The sequence below is a fragment of the Triticum dicoccoides genome, chromosome 1B (genome assembly GCF_002162155.2).
Source record: "Triticum dicoccoides isolate Atlit2015 ecotype Zavitan chromosome 1B, WEW_v2.0, whole genome shotgun sequence".
NCBI classification, from domain to species: domain Eukaryota; kingdom Viridiplantae; phylum Streptophyta; class Magnoliopsida; order Poales; family Poaceae; genus Triticum; species Triticum dicoccoides.
Genome location: NC_041381.1, coordinates 214499063 through 214511311, shown reverse-complemented (window position 1 = coordinate 214511311; position 12249 = coordinate 214499063). Strand labels below are relative to the sequence as shown.

At 47.6% G+C, this 12249-nt stretch overlaps 2 protein-coding genes across 2 annotated transcripts in view; both read left to right on the top strand.

Moving 5' to 3' along the window:
* Positions 1–891, top strand: part of LOC119328838 (hypoxanthine-guanine phosphoribosyltransferase-like) — a 3268-nt gene extending 2377 nt beyond the window's left edge. Inside the window, exons 2-3 of the mRNA XM_037601836.1 lie at positions 84–248; positions 446–891. Of these exons, the coding sequence (XP_037457733.1) occupies positions 84–248; positions 446–559 (279 nt within the window). The 3' untranslated portion in view covers positions 560–891. The remainder of the gene's footprint in view (positions 1–83; positions 249–445) is intronic.
* A 111-nt stretch (positions 892–1002) lies between these two features.
* LOC119328829 (protein SLOW GREEN 1, chloroplastic-like) lies at positions 1003–3321 on the top strand. Its single transcript, XM_037601826.1, has 4 exons — positions 1003–1830; positions 2554–2700; positions 2784–2864; positions 2949–3321. The coding sequence occupies exons 1-4, from the start codon at positions 1018–1020 to the stop codon at positions 3132–3134; spliced, it is 1227 nt and encodes a 408-aa protein (XP_037457723.1). The 5' UTR covers positions 1003–1017; the 3' UTR covers positions 3135–3321.
* Positions 3322–12249: the final 8928 nt, after the last annotated feature.

The window sequence follows — 12249 nt, the reverse complement described above, 5'->3', positions numbered from 1 at the left end:
GGGGGTTGTTACGTCCATTTGTTTTGACTATGGGTCTGTTCTGGTGATTATCCATTCATTGATGATGGTTTTGCATCTTGCAGGTTGAAGATATTGTGGACACAGGGAATACTGTTTCCTGTCTCATTGCCCATTTACAAAAGAAAGGAGCACTGTCCATATCAGTTTGCACTTTCCTGGACAAACCAGCAAGGAGGACAGTCGATTTTCAGCAAGTAGGGGGTGGAAAATTTTACAGAGGCTTCGAGGTAGAAATATCACCCCCTTTTAACATTTCACTATATGGCACAAAGCCAAACTTGGAACCTAAAGTCCTTAGAGGCTACTTTGTAACATCAATTATGATTTTAGTTTGCCTCCTCCATCTATAGCAAATCGTACTGACAAGCTATCCTACAGTATCGGTCCCTTAATTAATCGCCAAACTGTTTGTATTCCTCTGCAGTGCCCCGACAGCTTTGTTGTTGGCTATGGTATGGATTATGCGGAGCTCTACCGCAACCTGCCCTATGTTGGAGTTCTCAAGCCTGAGATGTACAGTAAGAAAACTGACAACTAGGCCGGAGGCAGACAAGACTTGCAAACCCTTTTGCGAGAGCACATAAATTTTGAAGAAACACAAACATTTCGGTTTTTATATATTTGTAGGCAAATTGTGCTTAATTTTGCACAAGACAAGTTCCTTTCTCCATTTGGGCTGTTCCTCTAAATAGCATAACAGGAAGCATTTTGCCCATATGCTGCAACCATGAAGACAAATCTATGTGGTTGTATGACATGTTCCGTCTACCATTCACAGATAACAACTGGTCTGTTTGTAAGCTATATATATATGTACTCGTCAAGTTTCTGCAAAAAAATAAAATAGGGACTCCTTATTTTGTGTCTTAATATTGTGATGAGAACAAAAGAGGGTGACAGAATCGTAGTGGGGTTTTCCAGAATAGAGTACCCGCAGGCCGTTAGAAACTTTGAAATGCTATTTCCCTTTTTATGGATATTTTTCTTCTGTGGAACATGAGGTTGAAGTGCCCCACTCGAGAAGTAGTGTGCCACTGCAATCCCCCTGTCCTCTTTTTCCTCGTTGTGGCCACAGCTCCGGCCATGGCGATGAGCTTCTTGTCCACCGCTAGCACATCGTTCGTGCCCTTCCGCCGCCTCTCCCGCCACAAGCCCACCGTCACCCCCTCGCTCCAGTTCCCCACCAATCGGCGCCGCTCACCCTCCTGCTCCCTTCTCCCTCCCCAACGCCGGCGCCTCTCCTCTTCCAAGGCCCCCACCACCAACCTCCTCTCATCAATCACGGCCGCCTCGAGAACCCTGCTCTATCTGCTCGTCGCCTCCATCCTCTCCCTCTCCGGCGTCCGGCGCCCCCTCCCGTCACTCGCCGCCCCTCCCCCACCCACGCAGCAACCGCAAGACGACACCAAGGGGCAGCAAGAAGAACCCGACCAAGGGGATCAAGAAGAGGAGGACGAGGCGGAGTGGTTTCGGAAGGAGGAGGAGGAGGTGGATGCGGCCTGGATGCAGCCAAGCGACGAGGAGGAGGAGGAAGAGGACGACGACGAGGTCCAGATGTACCTGGAGGTCCTGAGCGAGGACCCGGGCGACGTGGACGCTCTCAAGTGCGTGCTCTTCGCCAGGATGCGGCGCAAGGACTGGGGCGGCGCGCTGCGCTACGTGGCGCAGCTGCGGGAGGCCGAGCCCGGCGAGGTGGAGTGGCGGCTCATGGAGGCGCTGCTGCACGAGCTCAACGGGGACATCGCCACCGCCGAGCGGCTCTTCCAGGAGGTCCTCGCGGAGAAGCCCCTCCTCGTCCGGGCTCTCCATGTGGGTACACAATACATACGCACACGCTTTCTTTCTTACCTGCAGTTTGCTCTTGTTAATACTGTATTATATAATGATTAGATGGTCACACTCTATGATTGCTGGGTAGATTTTGGGAAATGAAATCAGTACTGGTAGGTAGGAGATCAAGAGAAGAGTTATTGTACCATGAGCATTGTTGCAAATTGCTGTAATTTTTACTAGAGTATGCCAACTTCTAGATGCGAACTTTGTTACAATGCTAAGATTTCTCAAGGAAAAATACCAACTTAAAATTTCTCATACTGTCCAATCTTTAACGGCTGGTGCCAATCAGTAGATCTGCATTTTGATTAAGAGGGAACCAAAACTAGGTCTTCCATTTTCTGAAGGTCAAATGATTTTGTTTGTATATATACACTATAACAAAGCTTTTCTTGTTTATGTATTGGATGACACCTGATGTACTATTGGTTAAGCCCTGGTACGCATAAATTCACAAGGGAAACACAGTTGTAGTAGAGTTCGTATGTGAGAGATGTTTGGTCCGCATTCGTATTTCAGGCCTTTGCAGCATGCACCGGGCGGTACTGCAACTTGCCATTCTGGTTTTATAACAAGGACAGGTTGCAAATTTGCAATGCGATCATCCATTAGTGAAACTCTCCTTTTACTGCAGTCTTTCCTGGTGTGGTATTTACAAACCTAGCTGATGTTTTCCTTCCACATTCCCCATTTTTGCAGGGCCTCGCATTGTGCATGCATAAAAGGCTCGAAGGTCCAACTGTTTTTGAGATGCTGGAGAAAGCTTTGCAACTTGCAGTATCCGAGGAAAGGGTCCCAGAAGAGCGCAACATAAAGCTTCTGATTGCACAGATGCATGTTGTCAAGGTAACAGATCATACTGAAGTCCTGAGCACACGGCATGTTTCTGATTTCCAATGGAATTCCCTCCCGCCTTCGTGGTGCTGCAGGGTGACCTGGATGTTGCATCAGAGAAGTTGAGAACTCTTATTAACGAGGATCCAAGGGATTTTCGGCCTCATCTTTGCCAGGTATTCCTTGACCATTTGCAGGTTTGATATGTTCTCTGACTCCTGTTCTGAGATCTCTCTGTCCGCTGTGTTTCTTCGTTGCAGGGCATTGTATATGCACTTTTGGACAAAAAGGAAGAAGCGGACGAGCAATTTGATGTATATAGAAGCCTTGTGCCGGATGAGTTCCCGGACAAGAGTTTTATCAATGATGTTATACTATCGGCCAAAGAGGAGTCAAAAGATCGGCTACAGAAGGACTTTAGATCAGAGTACCTATCTAAAAAGTGACACTTCAGGTTTTCCTATACCTGAACGGCTCATCATACTTAGTGAGGTAGTTCTAGATCGTTGCGTATTTCTGCGCATACAGTTACACAAGTGCAACATTGTTATAAGTGAGAATGCAATATAATGAAGACTAGCAGAATGCCCGTGCGTTGCCATGGGCGAAATATATCAATTTCTTTAGCAAATACCATGAGAGCAACTATCACCACTCTTTTATTTGTTTTGGTGGTAAAATTCTGTGATCATCGTCTTCTTCCTCCTATTTGTCTTCCTTCTTCCATTCCCACGACCCATCCTTCGGCACTGGTTGCGGCCTGTGTCGCTGTCGTGCGCCACTCTACCCAAGCCACCATCCCCATCGGTTCACCGTTGCCCCAGCACTGGTCTCGGCCAGTGTAGATGCCGCCCTACTGAAAGTGCGTTAAGTCGACTAGAGGGGGAGGGGGGGTGAATAGGTGATTTTTACAAATTCGTCACGGAGGAATTTCGGGGGTGAGAAAATTCCTAAGTCACGAACAACTAGCAACGGAATAAGTACTCAAGTGTAAGCATAACAGAGTAACAGCATAGTCATCATGATGATATGAAAAACAAACATAGAGCACAAGTAGCGTAAACACAGGATAAGCAGGCTGAAGACAGTGTGTCTGAAGAAATTGGATTGAGGAAACAGAGAAAGTCTTCAGTCAAAGTCTTCAAACAGTAATGATCAGGTTCATCAACACATGAATGAGGAAATGAAAAGGTTAAAGAAATAGAACCAGTAGGCTTGGTGAAGACAATGATTTGGTAGACTAGTTCCAACTGCTGTGACAGTCGTACGTCTGGTTGAAGCGGCTGAGTATTTAAACTCGAGGACACACAGTCCCGGACACACAGTCCTCACTGTATTTTCCTTGAGCTAAGGTCACACAGACCTCGCCCAACACTCGTGGTAACTCTTCACAAATGACTTCCAAACCTTCACAGACTTGGTCACTCGGTGATCCACAATTCCTCTTGGATGCTCAGACCATGACGCCTAACCGTCTGGAGGATACACAGTCCTTAACGGTAACAAGCGTCGGTTTCACACAGGAACAATCTCTTCAGTGATGCTCAATCACTTTGGGTTTGTAGGTGTTTGAGTTTGGGTTTTGGGTTTTCCTCACTTGATGATTTTCGCTTAAAGTTCTTGGAGGATGGGATGCTCTCAATTGACAAGTATCAGTTTCTCTCGGAGCAAGCAACCAACTAGTGGTTGTAGGGGGCGGCTATTTATAGCCTAGGGAGTAGCCCGACATGATAAGACATAAATGCTCTTCAATGATATGACCGTTAGGTGGTAGGATATTTTGGACAACTGATGCGTAGCACAGCAACAGTCGGATTTGAGGTTCAAATTCCTCAGGGCTATCATGTTCCTTACTGTGTAGGCAATCCGCACTGGCGAATTTCTAACTCCTCAGTCAGAACAAATTCCTCAGAGACCAGAAGATCTTCGTCTCTGTCACTGAAGAAATTGACTGAACTGATACGAGATTTCCAATGGCTTCACTCGAAAGGATTGGGTAGATGTAGGATTTTGAGATGAGCATCACTTGGAAAATCAGTTTCCTTAGTATTACCTCGACCCCCTTTAATAGTACGGTGTTTCCTTATGACTCAAGAAAGAGAAAATGAAACTACGAAAACAGAAGTCTTCACACTTCATAATCCTCGCATGAATATCCAAGTCTTCAAGGTCACACCAATTTCTTCACTTTCAAAGTCTTCAGGAGAACCAAAGTCTTCAGCTGAAGACATTCATTTTTAGGGGTCGACTTTCACTGTAAATATCAAACTCCTCATCGACTTATAGAGCCTGTGTACACTCACAAACATATTAGTCCCTTAAAATATAAGTCTTTAATACACCAAAATCATTAAGGGGCACTAGATGCACTTACAATCTTGAAAGTGCGTCATATCGACTAGAGGGGGGGGGGTGAATAGGCGATTTTTATGAATTCTTCACTAAGGAATTTGCCGGTGAGGAAATTCCTAAATGAAGAACTACTTGCAGCGGAATAAGTACTCAGAAGTAAACATAACAGAACACAAGCATAGTCATCATGATGAAATGAAGACAAGCACAAAGTACAGAAAGCGTAAACACACAGGATAACACAAGAAAGAAGACGGACAGACTGAAGAAATTGAACTGAGGAAATTAAGAAAATCTTCAGTCAAAGTCTTCAAACAGATATGAATAGGCACACAATGTAACACCCCCAGTGTCATGCTACAGTAATCCCCTGTTAATGGTGCCATGTCATCATGTTACTTTTGCTAATCTTCACTTGATCCAAATCACAATTCAAATTCAAATCCAATCTAAAGTAAAAAAATCAAATTGCTCAAACATGAAAAATAAAATGTTCATCATGTACCAAATAATCCACAAGTAATATTGGTGGTGAACCAACATTTTTGAAAAGTATTTAAGTGGCCTAAACTACTTATAACAACGAGCTAAGCAATAATTTAAATGCCTTATTAAATTATAAAATTTGCAAACTACTTCTAAAGTCTCACAACCTTTTTGTGGCAGTGCACAATAACTCTTTAAAATTATCTTGGCCAGTGGCATAATTTTGCAAAGTCATCAGTGTAAAAAGAAGATGCAAAAGCTGCTGGAAAAACAGAAAAGAAATAAAAAAAGGAAAAAGCAGAGGGAAGAGAGAGAAAAGAGCCCCCTACTCCCTGGGCCTTAGACCATTGCACTGGCCGACCCACCTTACCCTGGGTCGCCTTCCCTGTTCGACCGACCCCGTCGCTAAAGGGGCGTGGTCGCCCCGGACCGCCTCGCCGTTGACGACGAGGGGGAGGATAAGGCCTCCACGCCCCCGAAGCCTCGGGTGCCTCTCCCACTCACCTCCCCACTTGCCCCGCTCCGCCTCTCCCTTTCCCCACCAGCTCCCTCCTCGCCTCCCCCTTCGTTCCCCGTCCACCTCCGAGCGTAGTCGCTGCCGCCCTCCATCGTTGTCGCGGCCACCGGCAGCCCCGCGCCAGCTGACCCTGTCGGTAAGCTCCGCCGGGGTCGTCTCCTTCGACTGGCGCCCTCCGCTGGAACCGGTAAGCACCGCAGCCACCGTTCATCCTCGTCCCCATCTCCGGCCACCGCGACGTCGCCGTTGCTACGCCAACCCCCTGCTGCTCCTAAGCCGCCGACGAGCCCTCTTGTGCTCCCTCGGTGAGATTCACTTGCCCTCTCCCTCTCTCTTTCGCGCACGCACGCTAGTTGGTTCCCCCCGCCATGGCCGAGCTCGGGCCACCGTCGCTCGTCGCTGCAGAGCCCCGCTCCGGCCACCCTCGCTCGCATGACTCACCCCGCTGGATGCACGCTGCCTCGCTTAGTCGAACGCATCTCCCCGACCCGCTCAACGCGCACCACAGCCACGCCCCGACTAGCTCCGCCCACGGTCTCCGCCTCGGCTCGCCGTCGGTGACCTTGCCGGCCCCCCCAGCCGATGCGAGCCCCACCATTGGACGCGCGAGGCCACGCCTATTCGAAGGTGGTTCACGACACTCGTTTTGACCCGCGGAAGCGGAATTCCGGCGAGCCCGAGCCCCCTGCGCCATGATTTCGGTCACCGGTGTAGTTGCGACGCCAGCCTCCAACGTGGCTGACCTGGGGCCCACCCCGCTGGGTCACTGACCAGTGGGTCCGGGGCCCCCTGTTGACCAGTTGACTAAGTCAACTATGATGACTGGGCTGGCCCCTGTCTATGACATGTGGGTCCCGCCTGTTAAATTGATTTTCTTAAATATCTAAATCTGTTAATTAATTGAATTATTTAATTAGAACACTAATTACCCACTGACCAGTAGGCCCCATCCACTAATTAGATTAATTAGATTAAACTAACTCAGCTAATTAAATCACTCTAAATGACATGTGAGTCCCACTGGACCTACATGTCAGGTTTGACCTGGTCAGCGAGTCTGGTGACTGCTGACATCACAATCATGCTGATGTCATAATTCCCTTTTCTATTAATCTATTTAATTCCAGAAAATGTTTAAACCTTTAGAAATTCGTAGTAATTAAACCGTAACTCGGATGAAAAAGTTTTATATATGAAAGTTGCTCAGAAAAATGTGACGAATCCGAACACGCTGTCCGTTTACTTGTCAGATGTCTCTCACTATATGAACATGGAACATTCCCCCTCCAGTCATCTGTCTGACACAGGTCCAGAACCGGAAATACCTTCCCGGTGGAATTCCCCCTTGACCTTTATCGTGTAGCCATATGTTAGATCACACCCGGCACGGCATATTGCCATGTTATGCTTTGGGATGCTATGCTTGCTTTATACTTATTGTTTCTTCCCCCTCTTCTCTCCGGTAGACCCCGAGGCCGATGTCGCCCCTGTGATCGACTACGTCGACGATGACCCCTCCTTGCCAGAGCAACCAGGCAAGCCCCCCCTTTGATCATCCCGATATCGCCCATTCCATTCTCTCATGCTTGCATTAGATTTTGCTATTGTTATTGTTTGCTCCTATTCTGATGCATAGCCTGCTTATTGTTACCTTACCTACTTTCCTAAACTATTTAGTATAGGTTGGTTAGTGATCCATCAGTGACCCCCCACCTTGCCTTGTTGCCCCTGCTTCATTATTGAAGACCCGATCAACGGGATCGAAGACCAGGCCCCGACACCGCACATCACTTTCCCCTTAGTTGCTCAATACTGCTGGGTTACTATCGAGTGCCGAGGGTGAGACCTCTACAACACTTCTGATGTTAATCCTGTAGTGTAGCTATTCGGTCGTGGTTATCGAGGGTGATTCCGCCTTAACCACCTTCGATACGACTCTGTTGTGCAACCCCTCAAGTGTGAACCTCGGGGGTGATTCCTCTTACGTTCACCTTGATGATTATGGAATTCACCGGGGGTGATTCCTCGGGGTTTTCCCCTTGATGTTTAGACACACAGTTACTATGATTACTATGACTTTACACTGAACCATGTTACTAAAGACGGGTCGACCCTGAGGGGTACCGGCGCGAGCATAATTGCGAGTGATGTGGAGTCGGGTTGACCTGGAAGGTGCCCGTGAGATAATTACGAGGCGTGGCCGGGCATTCTTAGCCCTTGTCGCAAGTCCTCGAGATGGGGCAACGGGGTCACATCTTTCGTGAGTCTCTGCTTGTTACCGCACGTTCCTAATCCACTATGATTTGGATATTTGATCCGAGGGGCCTCTGGCCTGATAGCACTAACCATCACGTGGGCATAGTATGGGCGTTCTGCGTCGTATGCATCAGCCGAAGCTTAATAGACGTCAGCGACTGAGCGGCGCACGCCGGGTTGGACTGCATAAGCACCTGCCTTGTTGAAGGAGGTAGCTAGGTCTGCTCACCGGCCGCGTACGCAATGTGCAGGAGTTTCCGGGGAGATAGCCCATGACCCCTGGGGGCATAGGTTTAGTCCGGCGTGCTAACCTCTTTGTTAAGTCTAGGTTGGGTTGCGGCATATTATTTGGCTGAGGCGGGGCATGACCCAGGAAAGTGTATCCGGCCGGAGTTAATCGAGCATGGTGGGTAAGTTGGTGCACCCCTGCAGGGAAGAAAACATCTATCGATAGCCTGTCCTACGGTAACGGACACTTGGAGTTGTATCCCGATCGATACAACTAGAACTAGATACTTGTGATGAGAATTGGATAGTATGGCTCTGGGATTGCTTTCTCGCAAGGAGTCGAGAAAGGATCTCTGGCCGAGGTTGATAACACTACTACTACTTTACTTTATGCTACTCTACTCCCTCCTGTTTGCTACAAGATGGGGATTTCCAGAAGATGCTAGTCTTCTATAGGACTAGGCCTTCTCTCTATTCTGGCATTTCTGCAGCCCAGTCCACATATACAGCCTTCCTTTGATAATGTTGCATATGTAGTGTTGATCCTTGCTTGTGAGTACTTTGGACGAGTACTCACGGTTGCTTTGCTCCCCCCTTTCCCCCTTTTTCTTTTTCTTTCCGGTTGATGCAACCAGATGTCGGAGCCCAGGAGCCAGATGCCACCGCTGGTGCCTACTACTACGTGGAGACCGCTGACGACCAGGAGTAGATAGGAGGCTCCCAGGCAGGAGGCCTTGCCTTTTCGATCGTAGATGCTTTTGTGCTGGCCTTCTTAAGGCAAACTTGTCTAACTTATGTCTGCACTCAGATATTGTTGCTTCCTCTGGCCCTTATGTATTCGAGCCCTCGAGGCCCCTGGCTTGTAATATAAAGCTTGTATTATTTTAATTTGTGTCTAGAGTTGTGTTGTGATATCTTTCCGTGAGTCCTTGATCTTGATCGTACACATTTGCGTGTATGATTAGTGTACGATTGAATCGAGGGCGTCACAACTAACGCCCCTGAAGAATATCATGATGATGGAGGAGCGCCAGCATTGTCAGGGTCTTGAGTCGTTGTAGGGCCTGCTGGAGTGTCGTCCAAGTCTTCATTCTCGTCCGTGGTGCGTGATGAAGAATATGAGCTAGCCACCAAGGAAGGAACCTTGACCTTCTTGAATCTCTTCGGTGGAGGAGCAGACCAGTCAAAGTCTTCCTTGAAGCCCATTTGCTTCAGATCTTCTTCACCATATAGATGTGATAGAATAGACCAGGTGCGATCAAACACTTCATGGAGGTAGTAGTGGTTTTTCTTCACTGCATTATGTGTAGAAGTCATGTTGCAAAGAATAGAACCAAACTAACGCTTAACCCACTTGTGGTTTCGATCCACCTTCTGGTGAAGACTTATAAGAAGTTCACGGTCAGTCATCACACGAGGAGCAGTAGCTTGAGGACTTGACTTGGTAGCATTGGCAGCAGTATCATGAGTGGCAGAGTCATCATTGGTGGAGTAAGATGCAGCTTTGCGGAACTGACCATCCAATGGATGAATGCCTTCATCGATAACGGCTGGTGACTTGCCCTTCTCATTAGATGAGGAAATTGTCCGCTTGAGGACTTCAATAGGGGGCAAGTAGCTGAGGTGATTCTGAAAATTAGCCTTGTAGTTGAGTGAAGACCTTGTTCTGATGAATCTCATGATCCACGGCGCGTAAGGCTTCAGCTCAAATGGTGAGAGTGCAACATTCGCCAGAGTCCTCATGAAGAAATCATGATAATTTATGGGGATGCCATGCATGATGTTGAAAAGCATATTCTTCATCATTCCGATAATCTCTTCATCGGATGAGTCATGGCCTTTGATGGGACTCATGGTCTTCGTCAGAATGCGGTAGATGGTTCTTAGCACATAGAGCAATTCCTTCACGAGGAATTTGGTCCTTGGGGCTTGACCCGGCTTCAGCAGCTTCATGAGCACTTGCATATAGTGATCAGTGAGTTCAGGCTCATCATACAAACAATGAGCACCGTCGGGTGGAGGACTGATTGGCAAGGCACGAAGCAATTCAGAGGCTGGTGCCTTGTAATGAGTGTTTTCAGTCATCCAGACCATCACCCACGAGTTGATGTCAGATGCATCACCTATGATATGCAGAGTTGCGTAGAACTGAAGAATAAGCTCTTCATTCCAATCAACGATGTTAGAGCAGAAATTTAGCAAGCCTGCATCATGAATCATGCTGAGGACTTGAGAGAAGCAAGGCATGTATTCCATATCCACGTGAGGAATGTGCTCATGGTCGAAGACTTTGTCCTTGTTGAAGAGCACTGAGGAATAGAAGTTGGCCTGGCTGGCAGTCCAGAAACGCTTCCTTCTAAGACGAGCATTGTCATAGGGGTTGAATTCAGTGAAGAATATGTGCTCGCCGAAGAAATCATCGGCCTTGAATTTTTGCTTCTTGGAGAAAGGATCCTTTGGCTTGGGCTGAGGAGTGTCAGTCAATTGCAACACCACCTCAGGAATCGCAATCTCAGGTTCCTCAGGATGAGGAATTTCAGGCTCTTCTGCAGCTTCAGCCTGGGTCGTCAATTCTTCATTGACAATTTCTTCAGCACTAGTGGCTGGAATTTCTTCATGAACACTTGGGGTTGCATGAGGTTCTTCAGAACCCATTTGCACTTCAGTGGCAGCAGGGGACCGAGGAATTGCTTGGAGTGGAGTGAACATCGGAGAGTTGGGGTGTTGACTGTCCCAAAATTCGTCATTGAGCACATGAGTGGTACAGCCAATGTCCACATCCTCATCTTCTATTTCTTCAACACCTGCCTCTTCAGCAGTGAACTGAGGCATAGGTGAGGAAATGACTGGGGTTGAAGGGATTGCGTCCACTTCAATTTCTTCGTCCAACTGCTCTGTCGAAGCAGCAGAAGGAGTTTCTTCATCAAATTCATCGGGAATCACATAATCTTCACCAAAAGGAACAAGGTCCTTTGATGGCGTTGATGAGACTGGAACGGCATCAATTGGATTGTCAATTGAACTGGACAGTGTCTTCATCTTCTTCGGAGCTGAAGAATTTAATGAAGTTGATGCCCTCCTTTTCTTCACAGCTGCACGTTCTGCAACCTTGGTCTTCTTCACATCTGATGCAGATGGAAGGATCAGAGTTGGTGTAGGCACAGGAGGTGCAGAGGACTTTGGTTCATTCTCCTCAGGCACAACTGATGCAGTTGTCCTGACTTGTTAACTTTCTTCAGGCGCACTGCTAGTGGATTCCCTGGCAATATCTTCAGCGGCTGGAATGGAGTCATCAGCCCTGGCACTCTCATTTTCTTCAGCAGCCTGATTGTCATCAGCGGTGCTAGCATGTTCTTCAGTAGGCTGAGCAGATGCTTCATCCTGAGTAACTTCAACGTGCACAGGTGGAGCAACACTTGAAGTGAATTTCTTCGTCAGATTGACAAAGCGCACCTTGGCGCCCTTCCAATCAGCATGGTAGCGATCAAATTCATCACTCAGTTGTTTGATTTCAACTTGCAAAGCAAGGAGCTGATCAGGAGTGAGAGTGAGGACATTGTCCTTGAGGTAGCGCTGTTTCTTGTACTGCGCTTTCTTCAAACTTCTGCCTTGTTCAAATTATCATTTTTCTTCCTCAATGAAGGCAGCCAGAACATGACTTTGACCAGGAGTGAGGTTCATCTCCGGCAAAAGCGTGTTAGGATCCTTGTGCCACAGGTCAA

Bases quoted from the DNA above. Each gene is read 5' to 3' on its own strand.
- LOC119328829 (XM_037601826.1), top strand. From the start codon at position 1,018: ATGAGGTTGAAGTGCCCCACTCGAGAAGTAGTGTGCCACTGCAATCCC. The intron at 2,701-2,783 runs GTAACAGATCAT...GTGGTGCTGCAG, and splicing joins CACAGATGCATGTTGTCAAG to GGTGACCTGGATGTTGCATC. The intron at 2,865-2,948 runs GTATTCCTTGAC...TCTTCGTTGCAG, and splicing joins TTCGGCCTCATCTTTGCCAG to GGCATTGTATATGCACTTTT.